The sequence below is a fragment of the Mustela nigripes genome, chromosome 14 (assembly GCF_022355385.1).
Source record: "Mustela nigripes isolate SB6536 chromosome 14, MUSNIG.SB6536, whole genome shotgun sequence".
Classification (NCBI taxonomy): domain Eukaryota; kingdom Metazoa; phylum Chordata; class Mammalia; order Carnivora; family Mustelidae; genus Mustela; species Mustela nigripes.
Genome location: NC_081570.1, coordinates 40206587 through 40226518, shown reverse-complemented (window position 1 = coordinate 40226518; position 19932 = coordinate 40206587). Strand labels below are relative to the sequence as shown.

General features: G+C 36.4%; 1 protein-coding gene across 1 annotated transcript in view; it reads left to right on the top strand.

Moving 5' to 3' along the window:
- Positions 1-19932, top strand: part of FAF1 (Fas associated factor 1) — a 537816-nt gene that overhangs the window by 190074 nt on the left and 327810 nt on the right. Inside the window, exon 6 of the mRNA XM_059374699.1 lies at positions 3404-3495. Coding sequence (XP_059230682.1) covers positions 3404-3495 — 92 coding nt within the window. The remainder of the gene's footprint in view (positions 1-3403; positions 3496-19932) is intronic.

Here is a 19932-nt window from a genome sequence, read left to right as displayed (position 1 = left end):
TGGCAAAAGGTAAGTAGTGACTTGATCAAGTGGTAAGAGTAAGCATTTATCAGTAATCCAACAATTAAAATAATGAAAGGTAGAAAGGTAAAAAATAATTTTAAGGTCCTGTTGTATAATTGTTCTCTGTCTTAATTCTTAGTAATTTACTCTTTGTAAGTGGTTCTTCAGTACCTTGGCCTCTTAGTTATTTGAATTTCTTTCCTACAGAAATCTTTTCCTCTACCCTGCATCAGCTATATCTTCCCCTGGTCCTATTATTTAATTATGATTCTGACATCTTAATTTCAGACTTCTATTTTCTGCCTACCATCTCTTGTCTTTCTAGCTCATTTTCTTTGGTACTTTCACTCCAACAATCATTCCACATTACTTAGGCCTCTGGTCCATTGTTTCTATATCTGTTCATGATCATTACCTCCTTCATGTCCTCTCTTCCTTCCTTAGAGTGGATTAAATCCCACAATTAATCATTATAATCACTGTCTTGCATATAGTCTCAACTTTTTCTTTATGGATCCTGTATGACAAAAATTCTTATTTTCAATAAATCCAACTCATCTGTTCTGTGCCTTATGGCTGAATATGGCTGCAGGCAAACAAAATCGTGGTATTGGTGTATCTTTAAATTCATGATCATAATCTTTAGAGAGTCTCTTAATGTTGCTAGGCAATCACAGTATATTTACCTGGTTTATCCACACTCCTAAATGGTTATTTTATACTTGTCCTTTCCTTAGACCTTTAAAGCACTTCTCCTTATTCTCACTCTCAGCTTGACTACTTGTTTTGTTTCACTCACAAAACAAAGGCAATACAAGAAAAGTTCTATAAGCTCCCAGCTTCGTCTCTGTTTACTTACACACATGCTCTTTTGTTACTCTAGATGGCCTGTCCAGTGTCCTTTCAAAAACCATGGCACCATGTTTGCTTTGGATTACATTCTCTATCTCTTCTGGCCTATTCAAGGACTTCACTCTTAATTTTTCTATGTGTTTCCTGTATCATCAATGTTTTCCTCTAGTAGGTCATTATCTCTAAAAGAATGTAACCATAAAATGATGTTCTTTCTTCCATTTTTCTCTTGATCCCCCTTCCCCTTCCAACAGTTGCTCCATTTCTCTAGTCCCCTTAATAACAAAACTTCCCCCAAAGGCTTGTTTATATTTCTTGTCTCTTTTTCTCCCCAGGCCTCCTGAGCCCAGGCTAGGCAAAGAATTGTTAGTGCTCTTGTCAAAGTACTAATGAAATGATCACATAACTAAATGCAATGGTGATCTTTTCCAATGTAATGATTTTTAAGTGCATGTGTATGTGCAGTTTTATATCTTTAATTGATATCTCCACCTCGGACCTGTTCCCTAAATTCCAGATTGATATATCCAGCTGCTTGTCTTTTTCACTTAAATGCCTAATACACATTTCAAACTTACATGCCCAAAATGGAAGTCCTCATCTTCAGTCTTTCCCATTTCAATTGATAGTAACTTCATTCTTCCAGTTGTTCAGTCTAAAATCTTTAGGGTCATTACTGACTCCTTTCTGTCATAACCCATATTCAGTGTGTCAAGAAATTCTTTTGGCACTATCTTCAAAATATATCCAGAATCTAGCTATTTTGCATCACTTCTACTATCACACTGACATAAGCCATTATCACCCTTATCTTCATAAAGTCCATTAGCCTTCTGTGTGCTTCTACCCTCCACTGCTAACCCCTTCCCATCTGTTTTCAACATAGCTGACAAAGAAGTTCTTTTTATTTATTTTATTTTATTTATTTTTTTTTAAAGATTTTATTTATTTATTTGACAGACAGAGATCACAAGTAGGCAGAGAGGCAGGCAGAGAGAGGGAGAGGAGGAAGCAGGCTCCCTGCCGAGCAGAGAGCCCGACCTGAGCCGAAGGCAGAGGCTTTAACCCACTGAGCCACCCAGGTGCCCCAAGAAGTTCTTTTTAAATGTGAATCTGATCGTGTCACTCGAGTAGTTTCCTGTTTCATTCAGAGTAAAAGTCAAAGCCCATAGCTCAACACATTTCTTATCCCTACTGTGACTGTTCTCTCTCTGACTTACCTCTACCAGTGTTCATTTGACTTCTTGTTACGTTGGATATCAAGTTACATATTCGTCAAGCATCTTGTGGTGTTTTCTTTGCCCGAAATATTGTTTTTCTTTATTTTCTCATGATTTGTTTCATCACCCTTTTACGTCTTTGCTCAGTTTTCACATTCTCCAAGTAAGCTCCACTCTGATCATCCAGTTTAAAATTACAAAACTTCCTAACCCCATATTCCTTACCCCCCTTCTCTGATCTGTCTTTAGTCCAAGAAATTATCACTTTTTAATATTCAGTGACATAGCTTACTTACCTTATTTATTCCTACTAAAATGTAAAGCTCTATAAGAGAGATCAGGGGATTTAGACTGTTCTGTTTATCACTATATCCTCAGAATTTGGAATAGTCCTGACACAGAATTGGTGGCTCAATAAATATCTGTAGAATAAATATGTATGCCCTGGATTATAATGGAAAGATAAAAAATGTGTTTCTTAATGCATTTTGCTGTCAAAAAAAAAGTTTGAGGGGCACCTGGGAGGCAGAGTCAGTTAACTGTTCAATTCTTGATCTCAGCTCATGTCTTGATCTCACCACGGTTGTGAGTTTGTGCCCTAAGTTGGACTTCACACTGGGTGTGGAGCTTACTTTAAAAAACAAAAAACAACCCCCCCCCCCAAAAAAAAACGTTTGAACTATGTTAGTTTTTACTGTCAAGTTAGGAATTTGAAAGGTATATAGTAATTTTACAGCCAAAAAATTTAGTGAACTTTTGTATGGTTTTCAAGATGTAACTCAGATGTATTCCAAGAGTAGTTTTTTCACCCTAGATGGGTCATTTTAACAAAAAAATCCTCTGGAGTAAGAGTTAAGTGACCTAGGTAACACTTAACAGAGACCTCATCCAAGTCACCTTACTGCTCAGGCTCCCAACTCCTCATCTATAAAGTCATTGGGTTGAGGTGCTTCCTATGATCTTTTCTAGGTCTTATGATCTCTGACAACCCACATTGCTATTTTTTGCTAAAGTAATCCTGGAATGAAGTGCATATTAGTTTCAAGGATGTACTTCTTCGTGAAGAAATTAATGACTCTCAACTGTGTTCTTATCTATTGTATCTCATCATGAACTAAAGCATTTGTATTTTTTAATGTTCATATTTATGCTTATTTATGGTATATATAGGAGAAACAAGTTACTTGGTTTTAATAGTGCTGCATTATTCTGTTTAGGAAATTGTTATAAGCTTCAAAAAACTACAATACTGAAAAGTTTTAAGAACTTTAGGGGAAAAGTAATGTACCACAACAGTCATTTTTTTGTCTTTTATTTTTCTTTTCCAGACCGTCTTAAAATCGCTACATTTGCCAAAAAACAACAGTCTTTATGTTCTTACACCAGACTTGCCACCACCTTCATCATCTAGTCATACTGGGTAAGGTGTTTACTTTTCCTGAGTATCTGAAATGAATCTTGATTATTAAGTTGCTTTAAGCTGTATATAAGTACCAAAATGAAATCAAATCAAACTCTTGTTGAAGCTTTAACTCACCAACAACTACTAACTACATAAACTTTCAGACTATTTGGTTTAGATAGTTTGATTTTAGTGGTGGAATTTTTTTCCAAAGAAAATCTTTTGCAAAACTCGATTATGGGAAAAATAGTCAAAAATGATAGTGTTCTTTTTGATGGGGAAGGATTAGTGTTGGAAGGAAGAGATTGAGAAAATGGAACTCTAGCTTCTCCCATGGCTAAGGCAGGTAAACCTTTCAGGAAAATTCACCAGGCACTGCAGAATACAGCTTGAAAAGCACTGATACAGCATTTCTATTAAGACTTAATCTCTTTTTGGAATAAAGTATCTTGTTCTTTTTTCATTATTCACAGTGAAACTCGGGACATTTATAGAATGGTAAATGATTTTGATATTAAATTATATATGATGTTATTATTGCTAAGTGAAACAAACTGATCTAAAGTACATGATGTTAATGATAGAGTAATAATTTTTGTGAGTGCAGTATCTTTCCAGAACTATGTTTAAGTTGTTTCTAGATTTTTTCCATTTTTATACACATTTACTTCTTTTTTAATACTACTTGGTGATTTTGTTTAGTAGGGAGACCTATGTGCCTAAACTTGGGATATTCTCAAACTTTTCCTACCATATTAAATATTTTATTATTACATAGTAATGTTGGGTCCCCCAATAATGGGTCCCTGGTCAAAGGAGCGAGACTGATATAAAGTGAAGGTCAAGCAAAGCTTTATTTTGCACCAAGCATCAAGAATCAAACCGACCATCAGACAGACAGGTGGGAGCTGCATCTTACAGAGAGGGTGACCCCTCCCTGACTCACAGACTAACTTTTATAGAGCAAAGGCCATGTGGTTGGGCCTGGCCACACACAGGTGGCCAATGAGATTGTAACATACAGAGAAAGCTGCACAGTCATGCTAGATCACACATAAGTGACCAATTGAATTACCATTTACCCTATAGTAGACATTTGAACTAGCCTATCACCTTGGTCAGAATTGGTGCCCAAAAGGCAGGGCCCACACTTCTTAGTAGCTAGGGAAACAGTATGCATGCTCTACTGATTGGCTCTCTCCACCTGACCAGACTCTTTCCTGCATTTGGGCATTATCTCCACCTGACCTGACCCACCCTTGTATTTGGGCTTTGTTACCTGGGACTGGTTTCTCAGTCTTGCTTTGAAGTAAGTTCCCCTGGGGGGTGGGGGCAGGGTCAGTTTAAGTTTTACTGCATAAACAACAAAATGGCTATTCAACCAAGGTAGGGCTGCTCTGGCTAAATAGGTCCTTACAGTTGGAGGAGAAAATTAATGTTTTTCTCTACTATGCTGCTCACAGATCAGTTCTGGCTACCAAATGTATGGGGTTCTTTCCCCCCACACTGGGCAATTCTTCAATAGAAGATTGATTTTCTACAATTTAAATAAATTCTGATACCAGCTACCTGGAGATAGCATCTAATCCCATAGGTTCAGGGCTCAGTTCCATAAGACTGTTCCCACAATGGACACTATTTCAAGTCGAGGTTGTCTTCTGTGCTTCTGAATAACGGGTTATACATCGGAGGTTCTCATAGCCCCCTTCTTGGGTTTGATAATTTGCTAGAATGGCTCACAGAATTTGGAAGAGTGCTCTAGTTACCATTACCAAATTATTACAAAACACATTTTAAAGAAATAAATGAACAGCCAGATGAACAGGTATATATAGGACAAGATATGGAAGAGTTTTGAGCACAGGAGCTTAAAGTTTGGAGTGCTACCCTCACAGCATGGATGCATTCTTGTTCACCAACTTGGAAGCTCTTTAAAACACTTCCAGAAAAAGTAAAAATAAAACACTTCAGCTAGGGGCTTTTTTTTATAGAGGCTTTATTGCATAGGTAGGATTGACTAAATTATTGGCTATTAATAATTAACTCAACATCCAGCCCCTCTGCCCTCCCTACAAATATGGAGGGAGGGAGAATGCAGGTAGCTGAAAGTTCCAGCCCTTTAATTACTTGCTTGCTTTCCCTTGCAACCAGTCCTCATCCTGAGGGTTTTTCTCAAAGTCATTAACTCATGAGCAAACTCTTGTGTGGCTGAAAGGGGATTGTTATAAATAACAATCCTTCCATCTGTAATACTCTTATGATTTAGAAAGTTCCAAGGGTTCTAGGGAGCTCTTGTGGAGGTTGGGGGAGAAGACCAAATGTATATTTCTTATAGATTATGCCATTATAGGTAGATAGTAGCAAAAAAATTAAATTTGGCTTTTACCAAAGTAGAAATCACTGAACTAAAAAAATTAAATCTAATGTAATTATATTTGATAGTCTGTTAATAGTTTATTTTGGGTTAAGAATTTAATCACTGTTAAGGTTAGGTTAAGAATCAGTCACTGTTCATTTTCCATGTTAAGATCACATATTAATGGGAGGTTGAATTTGTATATCATTGCAAACAGCCAAACAGTACTTGTAGTCCTTGTGTTTATAGCAGTGTTGTTATCAATACTACATGAGATTAAGTTAAACAAGGAGTTATTTGTATGGTTCTGTATTTAGTCAGGACATTATTTTTGTAGTTAAAAAACTTTTTTTTTTTTAAGATTTTTTTTATTTATTTGACGAGAGAGAGATCACAAATAGGCAGAGAGGCAGGCAGAGAGAGAGAGAGAGAGAGAGAAGAGGAAGCAGGCTCCCCACCGAGCAGAGAGCCCGATACGGGGTTGGGTCCCAGGACCTGGGATCATGACCTGAGCTGAAGGCAGAGGCTTTAACCCACTGAGCCACCCAGGTGCCCCTATTTTTGTAGTTTAGTTAACAGAGTGTAATCACTGTCACCCAGTCTGTAGTCCACATAATTATGAGCAGATAGGAGACATTATTGATTATAATCCATTGCTTTTTAGTCTTATGATTAAATTGATTTATTAAAATATTTTCCTGGGCTAATGGAATTGTTCTTCATTGCCATGTGGCTGACCTTCCTTTGATTGTCAAATTGCTCAGTTCCTAGGCAAGCAGGGCCCTATAGTGCTTATGAAATGCAGTGTTTTATTGACAGATGAGTACTTAATACAGCACTAAAGTGGTCTTTATGAATCTCTTCCAAAGTTTCTATTTTAATTCCAGTTAGCCTATGATGTTATGTTAGTTTCAGGTGTACAATGTAGTGATTCAATAATTCCATGCATCACCTGGAGCTAATCACAACTAGTGTGCTCCTTAAGCCCTATCACCTATTTAAGCCATCCTCCTACCCACCTCCTTTCTGATAACCATTAGTTTGTTCTCTACAGTTAAGAGTCTGCTTCTTGGTTTATGTCTCTTTCTCTCTTTTTCTCCTTCGCTCATTTGTTTTGTTTCTTAAATACCACATAGGAGTGAAATCATATGGCATATGTTTTTCTCTGACTGATTCAGTTTGCTTGGCATTATACTCTTTAGCCTCATCACATTGTTGCAAATAGTGATTTCATTTTATTTTATGGGTGAATAATATTTCATTGTGTATATATACTGCATCTTCTTTATTCATCATCAGTGGACACTTTGGCTGTTTCCATATCTTGGCCGTTGTAAATAATGCTGCTATAAATATATAGGTGCATATATCCTTTTGAATTTGTGTTTTGTATTCTTTGGGTAAATACCCAGTAGTGCAGTTGCTGGATCACAAAGTAATTCTATTTTTAATGTTTTGAGGAATGTCCATACTGTTTTCAGAGTGGCTGCACCAGTTTGCATTCCCACCAACAGTGCAAGAGGGTTCTTTGTTCTCCACATCCCTGTTAACACTTGTTGCTCGTGTTTTTTGATTTTTAGCCATTCTGACAAGTGTGAGGTGATATCATATGGTGATTTAGATTTGTTCTTCCCTGATGTTGAGCATCTTTTCGTGTGTCTGCTGGCCATCTGTATATCTTCTTTGGAGAAATGTCTGGTGTTTGGGTGTTGAGTTCTACAAGTTCTTTATATTTAGGACACTAAGCCTTCATTGGATAATGTCATTTGCAAATAGTTCCTCACATTCTGTAAGTTTGCCTTTTGGTTTTATTGATTGTTTCCTTCACTCTGCAGAAACTTTTCATATTGATGCAATCCCAATAGTTTATTTTTATATTTGATTCTCTTGCCTCAGGACACATACCTAGAAAAAAGTTGCAATGGTTAATGTCAGAGAAGTTATTGCCTGTATTATCTTCTAGGATTTTTATGGTTCTAGGTCTCACATTTAGGTCTTTTATCCATTTTGAATTTATTTTTCTGTATAATGTAGAAAAGTGGTTCAGTTTCCTTTGCATATTGCCATCCAGCTTTCCCAGCAATATTTTTGAAGAGACTGTCTTTCTCATTGGATATTCTTTCCTGCTTTGCCAAAGATTAATTGACCATGGAGCTGTGGATTTATTTCTGGGTTTTCTGTTCTGTTCCATTGATCTGTGTCTTTTTTTTCTCAGTAACATACTCTTTTGATTACTACAGCATTATAAAATAATTTGAATTCTGGAATTGTGATGTCCCTAGATTTGCTTTTCCTTTTCAAGGTTGCTATGGCTCTTCAGGCCTTTTGTGGTTCCATATAAATTTTAGAATTGTTTGTTCCAATTCTGTGAAAAATGCCTGTGGTATTCTGATAGGGATTACATTAAATGTGTAGATTGCTCTGGTTAGTATAGACATTTTATTTATTTATTTTTTAAGATTTTATTTATTTGACACAGAGAGAGGAAGAGATCAGCAAGAGAGGGAATACAAGCAGGGGGAATTGGAGAGGGACAAGCAAACTCCCCTCTGAGCAGGGAGCTTGATGTAGGGCTGGATCCCAGGACACTGGGATCATGACCTGCGCTGAAGCAGAGCCACCCAGTTACCCCCTGGTATAGACTTTTTAACAGTATTTATTCTTCTAATCCATGAGCATGGAATATCTTCTCATTTCTTTTGTCATCTTTAATTTCTTTCATCAGTGTTTTATAGTTTTCAGAATACAGGTCTCTCAGCTGTTTGGTTAGGTTTATTCCTAGGTATCTTGCTATTTTTGGTACAACTGTAGATGGGATTATTTTTTAAATTTCTTTTTCTGCTGCTTCAGTATTGGAATATAGAAGTGCAGCAGATTTCTGTAGATTGAATTTGTATCCTGCAACTTACTGAATTTTTGTATCAGTTCTAGGAGTCTTTTGGGTTTTCTTTATATAGTATCATTCATATGCATAGTGAGCATTTTACTTCTTGCTGATCTGGATGCGCTGTATTTATTTTTGTTGTCTGATTGCTGTGGCTAAGACTTTGAGCACTGTGTTGAATAGAAGTGGTGAGAGTGGGCATCCTTGTCTTTTTTTCTGACTTTAGGGGAAAGGCTCTCAGTTTCCCCATTGAGGATGATGTTAGCTGTGGTTTTGTTCTATAAGGCCTTTTGTATGTTCTCTCTAAACCTACTTTTTGAGGGTTGGTTTTTTTGTTTTGTTTTTTTAAGATTTTATTTATCCATTTGACAGGCAGGATCCCAGGACCCGGGGATCATGACCTGAGCTTAAGGCAGAGGCCTTAACTCCTTGAGCCACACTGGATCATTGAAATTATCCTATGGTTCTTATCCTTTCTCTTATTGATATGGTGTATCAAGTTGATTAATTTGGAAATTTTGAACCATCCTTGCAGTCCAAGAATGAATCCTACTTGATCGTGGTGAATGACATTTGTAATGTATTGTTGGATTTGGTCTGCTAGTATCTTTTTGAGGATTTTTGTATCTATGTTCATCAGAGATATTGGCCAGTAGTTTTCTCTCTCTCTCTTTCTCTTTTTTGGTATTTTTTTTTTTAAGATTTTATTTATTTATTTATTTATTTGACAGAGAGAGAGAGAGAGCAAGAGCACAAGCTGTCAGAGAGGCAGGCAGAGGCAGAGAGAGAAGCAGGCTACCCACTGAGCAAGAAGTCCGATGCGGGGCTTGATCCCAGGACCCTGAGATCATGACCCGAGCCTAAGGCATCGACTTAACCCACTGAGCCACCCAGGCACCCCTTTGGTGTGGTATTTTTATCTGGCTTTGGTATCAGGGTAAAGCTGGTGGCCTCATATAATGAATTTAGAAATTTTCCTTCCATTTCTCTTTTTTTGGAGTAGTTTAAGGATGGGTTATTAGCTCTTCTTCAAATGTTTGGTAGAATTTGCCTTGGAAGCCGTCTGGTCCTAGACTTTTGTTTGTTGTGAGTTTTTTGATTACTGATTCAATTTCATTACTGGTAATCAGTCTGCTCGAATTTTCTATTTCTCTTGTTTAAGTTTTGGTAGGTTATTTGTTTTTAGGAATTTATCCATTTCTTCTAGGATATCCAATTTGTAAGCATGTAGTTTTTATAATATTCTCTTATAATTGTTTGTATTTCTGTAGTCTTCATTATTTCTCCTCTCTCACTTGTGATTTAATTTATTTGGGTCCTTTTTTTCCTTGATGAGTCTGGCTAGAGGCCTATCAGTTTTACTGATTTTTTTCCAAAGAACCAGCTCCTGATTTCATTGATCTTTTCTGTTGTTTTTTAAGTTTCTATATCATTTATTTGTTCTTATCTTTATTATTTCCTTCATTTTGTTGGCATTAGGTTTTGTTTTTTGCTCTTCTTCTAGCTCCTTTAGATCTAAAGTTGAATCATTTACTGGAGATTTTTCTTGCTTCCTGAGGTAGGTATGTATTGCTGTGAACTTCCTCTTAGAACCATTTTTGCTGTATCCCAAAGGTTTTGAACCATTGTGTTTTCATTTTCATTTGTTTCCATGTACTTTTTAAAAATTTCTTTTTACTTCTTCGTTGACCCGTTCATTGTTTAGTATCATGTTATTTAACCTCCATGTATTTGTGGTCTTTCCAGATTTTTTCTTGTGATTGACTTCTAGTTTCATAGTCTTGTGGTCAGAAAAGATGCACAGTATGACTTGTTTTTAAATTTGACGTGGCCCGTTTGTTTTGCCTAATATGTGATTTATGCTGGACAGTGTTCCATGTGCACTTGAAAAGAATGTCTATTCTGCTGTTTTAGGATGAAATGGTCTAAATATATCCATTAAATCCCTCTGGTCCAGTGTGTCATTCAAAGCCATTGTTTCCTTGCTGATAATCTGTTCAGATGATCTGTCCATTGACGTTAAGTGGGGTGTTAAAGTCTCCTACTATTATTGTATTTTTATTGATCAATTCCTTTATGTTTGTTATTGTATTTGGGTGCTCCCATATTGGGTACATAAATATTTGTATTTGTTTTATCTTCTTATTTGATTGTCCCCTTTATTATATAGTGTCCTCCTTTATCTCTTGCTACAGTCTTTGTTTTAAAGGCTATTTTGTTTGATATAAGTATTGCTACTGTGGCTTTCTTTTGACATTGACTTTCATGATAAATGTTTTTCCATCCCCTCACTTTCAGTGTTTGAGCATCTTTAGGTCTAAAATGAGTCTCTTCCAGGCATCCTATAAATGGGTCACTTTTTTTTAATCCATTCCATCACCCTTTATCTTTTGATTGGAGCATTTACTCCACTTACATGTTGTCATTTTGTTACTTGTTTTATGGGTGTTTCTGAAGATTTTCTCTGATCCTTTCTTGTCTTTCTTTCATGGTTTTCTTTAGTGATATATTTGGATTTCTTTCTCTTTATTCTTTGCATATATATTAGTACTTTTTGATTTGTGGTTACCATTAGCTTTATATACAACGTCTTCTTCATACAGCAATCTATATTAAGTTGATCATCATTTAAGTTTGAACTCATTTTTTTACTCCTCCCCACATTTGAGGTATATGGTGTTATATATGTCATGTATATAACAGCATATACATGACATTCTATTATATTAATGAGTTCCTTGACTGGCTTTTTACAGAAATATTCATTTTTACTACTTTTCTGTTTCCTGCTGTTATATTGTCACTTTAGGTCTCTCCTTTCCACTCAGAGTCCCTTCTAATATTTCTTGCAGGCTGGCTTAGTGATCTTGAACTCCTTTCATTTTAGTTTTTCTGGGAAACTCTTATTTATTTACTTTTTTAAAAAGATTTTATTTATTTATTTGACAGACAGAGATCACAAGTAGGCAGAGAGGCAGGCAGAGAGAGAGGAGGAAGCAGGCTCCCTGCTGAGCAGAGAGCTCGATGCGGGGCTCGATCCCAGGACTTGAGATCATGACCCGAGTCGAAGGCAGAGGCTTAAACCACTGAGCCACCCAGGCGCCCCTCTGGGAAACTCTTATATCTCCTATTTGATGATAGCCTTCTTGGGTAGAGTATTCTTGGCTGCAGATTTTTTCCATTCAGCACTTTCAAATGTATTATGCCACTCTCTTCTGGTTTAGAAAGTTTCAGCTGAAAAATCCCCTGTTGGCCTTATGGGTTTTCCCATGTAAGTTATTGTCTTCTTTTTCTTGCTGCTTTTAAAAACTTTCTTCATTACTATATTTCGCCATAGTTTAATTATGTGTTGGTGTGAATCTGCTTTTATTGACTTTAATGGGGGTTTTCTGTGCCTCTCCTGTTTCTTTCCCCAGATAAGGGATGTTTACTCAGCTTTTTACAAAAAATTATTTATTTATTTATTTATTTGAGAGAAAGATGGCGAGAGAGAGATTATGAGCAGGGACAGAGGGAGAAAGAGAGGCAGTAGCAGGCCCCCCACTGAACAGGGAGCCCGACATGTGGAGTTCAATCCCTGGAACCTGGGATCATGACTTGAAGGCAGACGTTTAACTGACTGAGCCACCCAAGCACCTCTGTTTTCAACTATCATTTCTTCAAATAATTTCTCTAGCCTCTTTTCTCTTTTCTTCTTCTGGGACTCCTGTATACAAATGTTATTACATTTGATTTAGTCACTGAGTTCCCCAAGTCTTTTCTTATTTTGTGTAATTTTTTTTCTCTCTTTTGTTTGGCTTGATTACTTTTTATTACTCTTGTCTTCTAGGTCATTAATTTGTTCCTCTGCTTCTCCCAGAAGCTGTTCATTGCTATTCATCCCATGAAGTATATTTCTCATTTTGTTTATTGATCACTTTATCTCTGTTATGTTATTACTTATCTCTGTGTTAAAGATCTCATTTATGTCCTCCGTCTTTTCTGAACCCCAGAGTGTATCCTTATGATCACTACCTTATATTCTCTACCAGGCATGTTACTTTTATCCGTTTCACCTAGATCTCTGGCTCTGGCCTTGTCCTGTTCTTTAATTTGGGATAAATATTTCTGTCTTCTCATTTTGTCTAAGTCTCTGTGCCTGTTCTTATGTGTTAGGAGTAATCAGTATCTGCTGTTCTTGAAGGTAATGGCTTTATTAAGAAGCCCTCTAATGCCATGAGGTGTTTTCTCTCCTGTTCCCCAGGGCCTGGCACTTGCAGAAGTGTCTCCATTGTGTGCTGGCTGTGCTCTGTTGTTTTGTCCTGCCTGCTTTATCTTCAGGTCAGTCCTCTGTAGAGGCTCTCTTTGCCTGTTGTGGGCAGTGTTTGGTCCTTGGCCTGAATGTAGCACTTTTAAATGAGGTGTGCCCTGGTATATTTGTGAAATGAGACCTGTCACCACCACTATGGAACTGAGGCTCCACAGAACTCCCATGTTTGGAGACACGTTGTGAGCACAGGTTTGGGCTGGTCTTCTGGAGCTGGAAACTGCCACACTGGACTGATGCAAGCATGATGGGGAAGGGTGATTATTCTGGAGCATGGGAGGGGTGTGGCTTGGTGTAATCAAGTTAGGTAGCAAGTGTCCATGCTGTGCTGGTTCCTGCAGGTGGCCCTGTGGTCATGCTGAGGGGCAGGTAGTGAAATGGTGCTGGCCAGTTCCTTTGTTCTGGAGTCACCTTTCCATGAATGCTCCTTCTCTGGGATGCTCTCCAAAATGAGCAAATAGCCTACCCACTGTGTCCCCCAGGAGCTCTTCAGATCTCTGTTTCTACTCTTTGCCCTTGGGTTGTTTGCCTGCTTTCTTTCCAAGAGTAGCTTAATGCCCTCTGGGTTCTATTCTAGCCAAGTCTGTGGACCCTTAAAACTCTAGGCTTTAGGTCCCACTTGTTGCAAGAAGTCATGACATGAAATTTGGCCCTTCTTGCTTTCCCAGCCATCTGCTATGGGGATTGATTTTCCTCTTTTGCTCTCCTGTGTGCTAGTCACCCTTCTCCAGGACCCAGGCTCCCTCCTGACTATGGTGGCCACAGTCTGTTTTTCTCCCAAACTGTATCTCCACACTTCCTACCTTCTTTGATGTAACCTCTTCTCTACCTTTAGTTGTTGAGTTTTTTCTCCCAGTCTTCAGATGAATTTCTGGGGTTAGAATGATTTGATAATTACCTCGTTGTATTCCTGGGAAAAGGCAAGCCTAAGGTCCTTTTACTCTGCCACGATCTTCCAACCTAGCTTAATGGATTTTTATTAAGTTAAAATGATGCTGTTTCCTTTGTTGGAACAGTAGGACAAAAAAAATTCAAAGCTAAACAGAAGTCATAAAAGCACAGAGTATCTGGGGAGTGGGAGGAGGGACATCTAGAAGCTCCTGTTAATGAAAAAATCATGTTAATGCACATTTTATTTAAAATCTAACTAAAATCCAAGTTGTTTTTCTTTTAGTATGTTAATATAATACATCTTTCCATAAAACTAGAGATTAGTTTCCCTTTTTTTTGGTGATTTATATTTGATTTGATTTCATGGGAGACAATTGAAAAAGTCCATGCAAAACCTTAAATTAATTACTATAATTATTTTGAACTTGTGATTTGTTTTTAAATTGTTTACTGACAAACCATTTTATTCCCAAGGTTTGGTGAGAACTATAGATCTAGAGAACACTACAGTTTAAACCATGTCCTTTAAGAATTTTTTTAAAAAAATTTTACTGCCACTAGGGGGTGCCTGGTAATTGAATCTGTTTTTATATTTACAATTTCTGAAAAAAGAAAACACTAAGAAAGAAATTTATGATATTTATGTCTATAATTATGCTTAGAATTATTTTATTTTTTACTTTTAGAATTATTTTAACATAAATTATATTTTTCAGAAAACAGAATATCAAGCTAAGAATATAAGAGCAATCTCTTATTCATAACCTGTGTAACAGTTGAAAATCATCTAAAAACACTTCTTAATAAATCAGATTTCACTAATTGATAGAAAAGCGAAGCAGTATCCCGATGGCAAAACTTCAGACTATACTATAAGTCAAAGTAAAATTAGCAAAGAGAAAAAAAACTGTTAATTATACACATTTCATATTATAAGATTTAGTCCACCAAGGATTTAATTATTACATACTGGATAAAAATAAGCTCTGTCCTCAAGTAGCTGATAAAGTATTAGGCTTTTTCTTAATTTGTCTCTTTACAGGAATTTTGCTTGGATGCCACTCACTCTTAATGTTCTGTCTGCCATTCAGGTTGATTCATTCAGAAAGCGCCTCTTTTCATTTGCTCTAAAGGTTGGCGTTCCTGATAGTTCTGTTCTCAGCAGTCTCTCCTACTGTAATTTCTCCCTGTAACTACTCTGATATCTACTTAGTCCTTCATTTTCCAAATATGTATAGTCTGTTTATCAACCCATATGTCCTAGTTGCCAGTGGAGCTTTTCCCTGGTGTGTATCCACATGTAATTCAAAGTTGTATGTCTAGAAGTGAGAAAAGAAAAATAACCTGCATACTTCTAGAAAGAAAAAAAATTGGGAAAACTTAGTCAATACATCAGTAAGCAGTAATATGAAAAAGGAGCACAGGAAAACAGAGTAGAGAACAGAAAATATGACAGCAAAAAAAAAAAATCATGTATATTAAAATCTCAGTAAAGTATTAAACTCCTATAAAAAGTTCTCAAATAGGATTTTAAAAATAGTCCACTATATGTTGTTCACCAGAGAATCATCTATTGTTTTTTTTTTAAATATTTTAATTTATTTATTTATTGGAGAGAGAGACAGTGAGAGAGAGTATGAGAGGGGAGAAGGTCAGAGGGAGAAGCAGAGTGGGAGCCCAAAGCGGGCCTTGATCCTGGGACTCTGGGATCACGACCTGAGCCAAAGGCAGTTGCTTAACCAACTGAGCCACCCAAGCACCCTAGAGAGTCATCTTTTGGAGAAATAGCACAGAAAAGGGAAAATAAAGGTACAGAAAATTATATTCTAGCTAAATATTAGTTAAAAGAATATATAGCAATACTAGTATCACATAAAGTTGAATTTAAGGCAAATAGTAATGAGGGCCATTTTACCAAGAAGATAGGACAGTTGTGAACTTACGTGTACAAATCAGCAAAATTGGTAGAATTACAAGGAGAAATAGAGCAACCACAATCATATACAAACATATTTCAGAAACTAATGAATTAAGCAACATATTTTTGCAGACTATAGAAGATTTGAATAGCCAAGTTAAATACAAATGGAATACATATGAAAATTGGCCATTACTAGAACACAGCACCAGTATCAAAGAATCACTATCATACTGACCTCATTCTCTGACCATTATGCAATTAAAGTAGAGGTGAAGTAATAATAAAAGATATCTCTGAGATTCTCCATATATTTAGATTCTACAATTGATTTATTTCAGAATTATGGGTCAAAATGAAATCATAATAGTAAACACTAGATATTTAGAAGTGAACACAGTGAGAGTTCTAGATACTAAAACTTAGAACACAGTGTAAGCGGTACCTAGAGGCAAATGTGTAATCTTAATCTACTAATTAGAAGACAAGAAAGAAAACAATTGAATTGTTGTTTGATTTAAGAAAGAGAAATAACAACAGAGTAAGTCAGAAGAAAGTCAGAAGTCAGAAGAAAATAGAAGGAAAGAAAGATTAAGTAGCAGAAATTACTGATGGAGGTAATCTACAGCAAATTAATTCTTTGCTTAGAAAATCAAGCCAGGAAAAAATAAGAGTAAGTACAAATAAAAATTCAGGTATGAAAAAGGGGATTTAGCCATAGATTCAGAAGAGATTTCTTAATTAATAAAGTAGCTATTAAATTAAACATAAAGGAAATTAATAAACTGTTTTAAACAAAAATAAATATATATAAATAACAATAAAAACATGTATCTTTATATAAGAAAATCCTGAAATTTAATGAAATGGAGAGTTTTATATAAAATTTAAAGTACTAAAATTAGTATAAGAAGGAAACAGATAACCTGAAAAAAAATGGTAAGCATTAAAGAAACTGAATTAACAGTCAAAAATTTGATATTCCATTCTTTCTCACTCTCTCTACCCCACAGGATTTTCATGATGAAATCTTACCAAATCTTCATGAGAGTATCCCAATCTTAAATTCTTCCCAGAGGTCTTGCTACCTGTCTTATGTTATAATGCTCATTAGAATCTTGATACCAAAACCAAAAAAAGATAATGTAAGAAAAAATTATCTCAACTTGTAACCAGAGATAATAAAAATGAGTGGAAAAAACTTTTCTTTGCCCACTCTCAGCTTTACCATTTAATGATCTCTTTTTCCCCTGTCCCTAATCCATACCTTCAAATGGCATCTCTATCCAAATTTAAATGGTGTTATAAGATTTAAAGGAAACAATAGTCCTCTTTTGAAAAACATAACTTGATTATATTTCCTGCTCAAACCCCTCTACTAGCTTTTCATCACAATTAGGATAAAAATCCAAGTTCCTTGCTATGACCCATGAAGGATTTACATAATCTTGTTCCTGACCTTCTCCCTCATTTCATCTCTTATCACTCTTCTTCTGGCTCATAGCTTGCCAGCCACACTGGCCTACTTGCTCTTCTTTATTTTTTTTTAATTTAATTTATTTATTTGTCAGGGAGAGAGAGAGCGAGCACAAGCAGGGGGAGTGGCAGGCAGAGCAGGCAGAGGGAGAAGTAGGCTCCCGAGGAGCAAGGAGCCCCACACCGGGACTCAGGCCCAGGACTCTGGGATCATGACCTGAGCCAAAGGCAGTGACTTAACTGACTGACCCAGCCAGGTGTCCCACCTCTTCTTTAAACATTCTAAATGTGCTTCCACTTCAGGGCATTTGCCCATTCCCCTGCCTGGGATGATATTCCATCAATAATCAATTTAGTTTATTTCTTTACTTTAGTCAGTCCTCTGCTCAAATGTCACATCCTCAGGCTTTTCTTGATCCCCCTGCCTAAAACAGCCCTTCTGTCATACTTTCTCCCTTTATCTTGCTTTATCACTGAAATGCATTACTTTATTAATATATTCATATTTCTTGTTCATCTTCTTCATCACAATGTAAAGCTACAAGAAATCAGGGACATATTTTTGTTCAGTGCTATAGCTTCAGCAGCTAAAAGAGTACCTAAAATATACTAGGTACTTAGAAATATTTGTAGAATAAATACTGTGAAGTGACACAGTCCTAAGGATATTTGCCTCTTAAAGACCAAAGCTAAGGAGTAAAGTTCTAGTGTTAGGATAACAAGCATTATGCAGAACAGAGATTAAATATCTGGGGAAGAGATGATCTTAAACATGTCTCATAAATGGAATGAGTTAGACAATCTTCACTTCTTAGCATGAGGTTAGCCTTTATTTTTGTCCATTGTTCCTTTTAGCTTTTCTCATCAAAATATGGAAGGAGCTCTGGCTTTATAGAACACATACACTATTCAGTTCTATAATTGCCCTACACTGGCTTTTTGGCCTCAGGTAACATTTTTCCTCTATGAGACTAGTTTCCGGAGTATGATTTCATGTATGACTATCTTCTCCAACCAGATTCAGAGCAGTGAAAAGGAAGAACATTCTTAATGAACAGTTTCTCAGTTTATGGAAGGGTTACATATGTGAAAGACCCTTAATAACAAATACTTGGAATGAATATGAAAAGTTTCATGACTTATTGAGGAATGTGATTTTTGGTCTATGCATCGGTAGTCTCTTCATTGGCTATTTTGCTAATTGTCAAATTTGTCATAAAGTTTTTTTTTTTTTTTAAGATTTTATTTATTTATTTGACAGAAACAGAGAGACAGCAAGAGAGGAAACACAAGCACGGGGAGTGGGAGTGGGAGAGTGGGGAGGCACATGCAGGGCTCCAACCCAGGACCCTGGGATCATGACCCGAGCTAAAGGTAGATGCTTAACGACTGAGCAACCCAGGTGCCCCATAAAGTGTTTTCCAGATAAATTAAGAGTTCCTCTATAATGTTATTCATGAAGGATGTCTGTTACCAGATGTCATTTATTAGATACAGATTGAGTACCATCTTACAATGTGTTAAGTCATTGTTCTAGGTACTGGGGATATAATAAGGAACAAGATGACAAAGATACCTGCTTTCATGGCGTTTACAATATAGTATGTGTAGAGGTGTGGCGGGGGACAGGCAACAAAATATAGAAACATAAGAAAAATTATTAGGTGATAATAAGTGCTTTCTAGAGAACTAAAGTAGAGTGACATGATAAGAATTGGGTCACTGCTGTAGGTTGTAAGCTCAGGAAAGACCTCTCTGAAGACATACTGTTTAAGCTGAGACATGATGGTTGAGGAGCCATTCAAGTGAAGAGCAGAAGAAAAAGTATTCTAGGTAGGGTAAAGTATTCTAGGTAAATAATGCCAAAGCTTTCAGGCCATATATAAATATAGTTGGAGAAGGTTAAATATTTTTGGATTTGGTATTCCTGGTGATTGCTTGCTAGAAAAAGACTGAGAAGATGTCTTGGATTAATAAGACAGTCTTTTCAACTTGCTTTGGTCTTCTACTGATAAGTGATAAAAAGGTCCAGTTCCATTTTAGTTATATAGATTTTCTTCATTTTATGGAAAGTTGACAGAAAACAAGGTATCCCTGTATAGTTGTCCCTTTTACTAGTAGTAATTGATTCATGCTGTTGAACTTTGACCTTTTATACTGGGAGGATGGTTCTAGTTTATATTTTAATGACTTTTATGAGGGTTTTTTTTTAGCTCTGGTCATGAAGTCAAACATATGATCTGCTTCTATAGCCTCTGAGTTGTGAAGTTGCTGTTAACTATGGCTTTGAATTAATTGCTATTGTACAAGCAGGAGTAAAACCAGGGTGGTAATTGGGAATCTGGTGATAGTTGAATAAACCACTGGTGTTAATATATATGGCTTTTTTTGTTGTTGTTTTTTGGCCCTTGGAAAACCATTGGTAGGAAAGCAGGTAACAGTAGTCTTGAATTAAGCAAGAGGAGGGTGTTATATTTTCCACTGGGTGCTATTGGGAGTAATTGAGGAGTAATGAGTCAAGGTATCTGAGTTATAGTGCCAGCTCTGCCACAGAATCATTGTATGACTGTAGATAGACAGGTCACTCTTCTGCTCTTGGCCTCAGATACTACCAGAAAATAAAG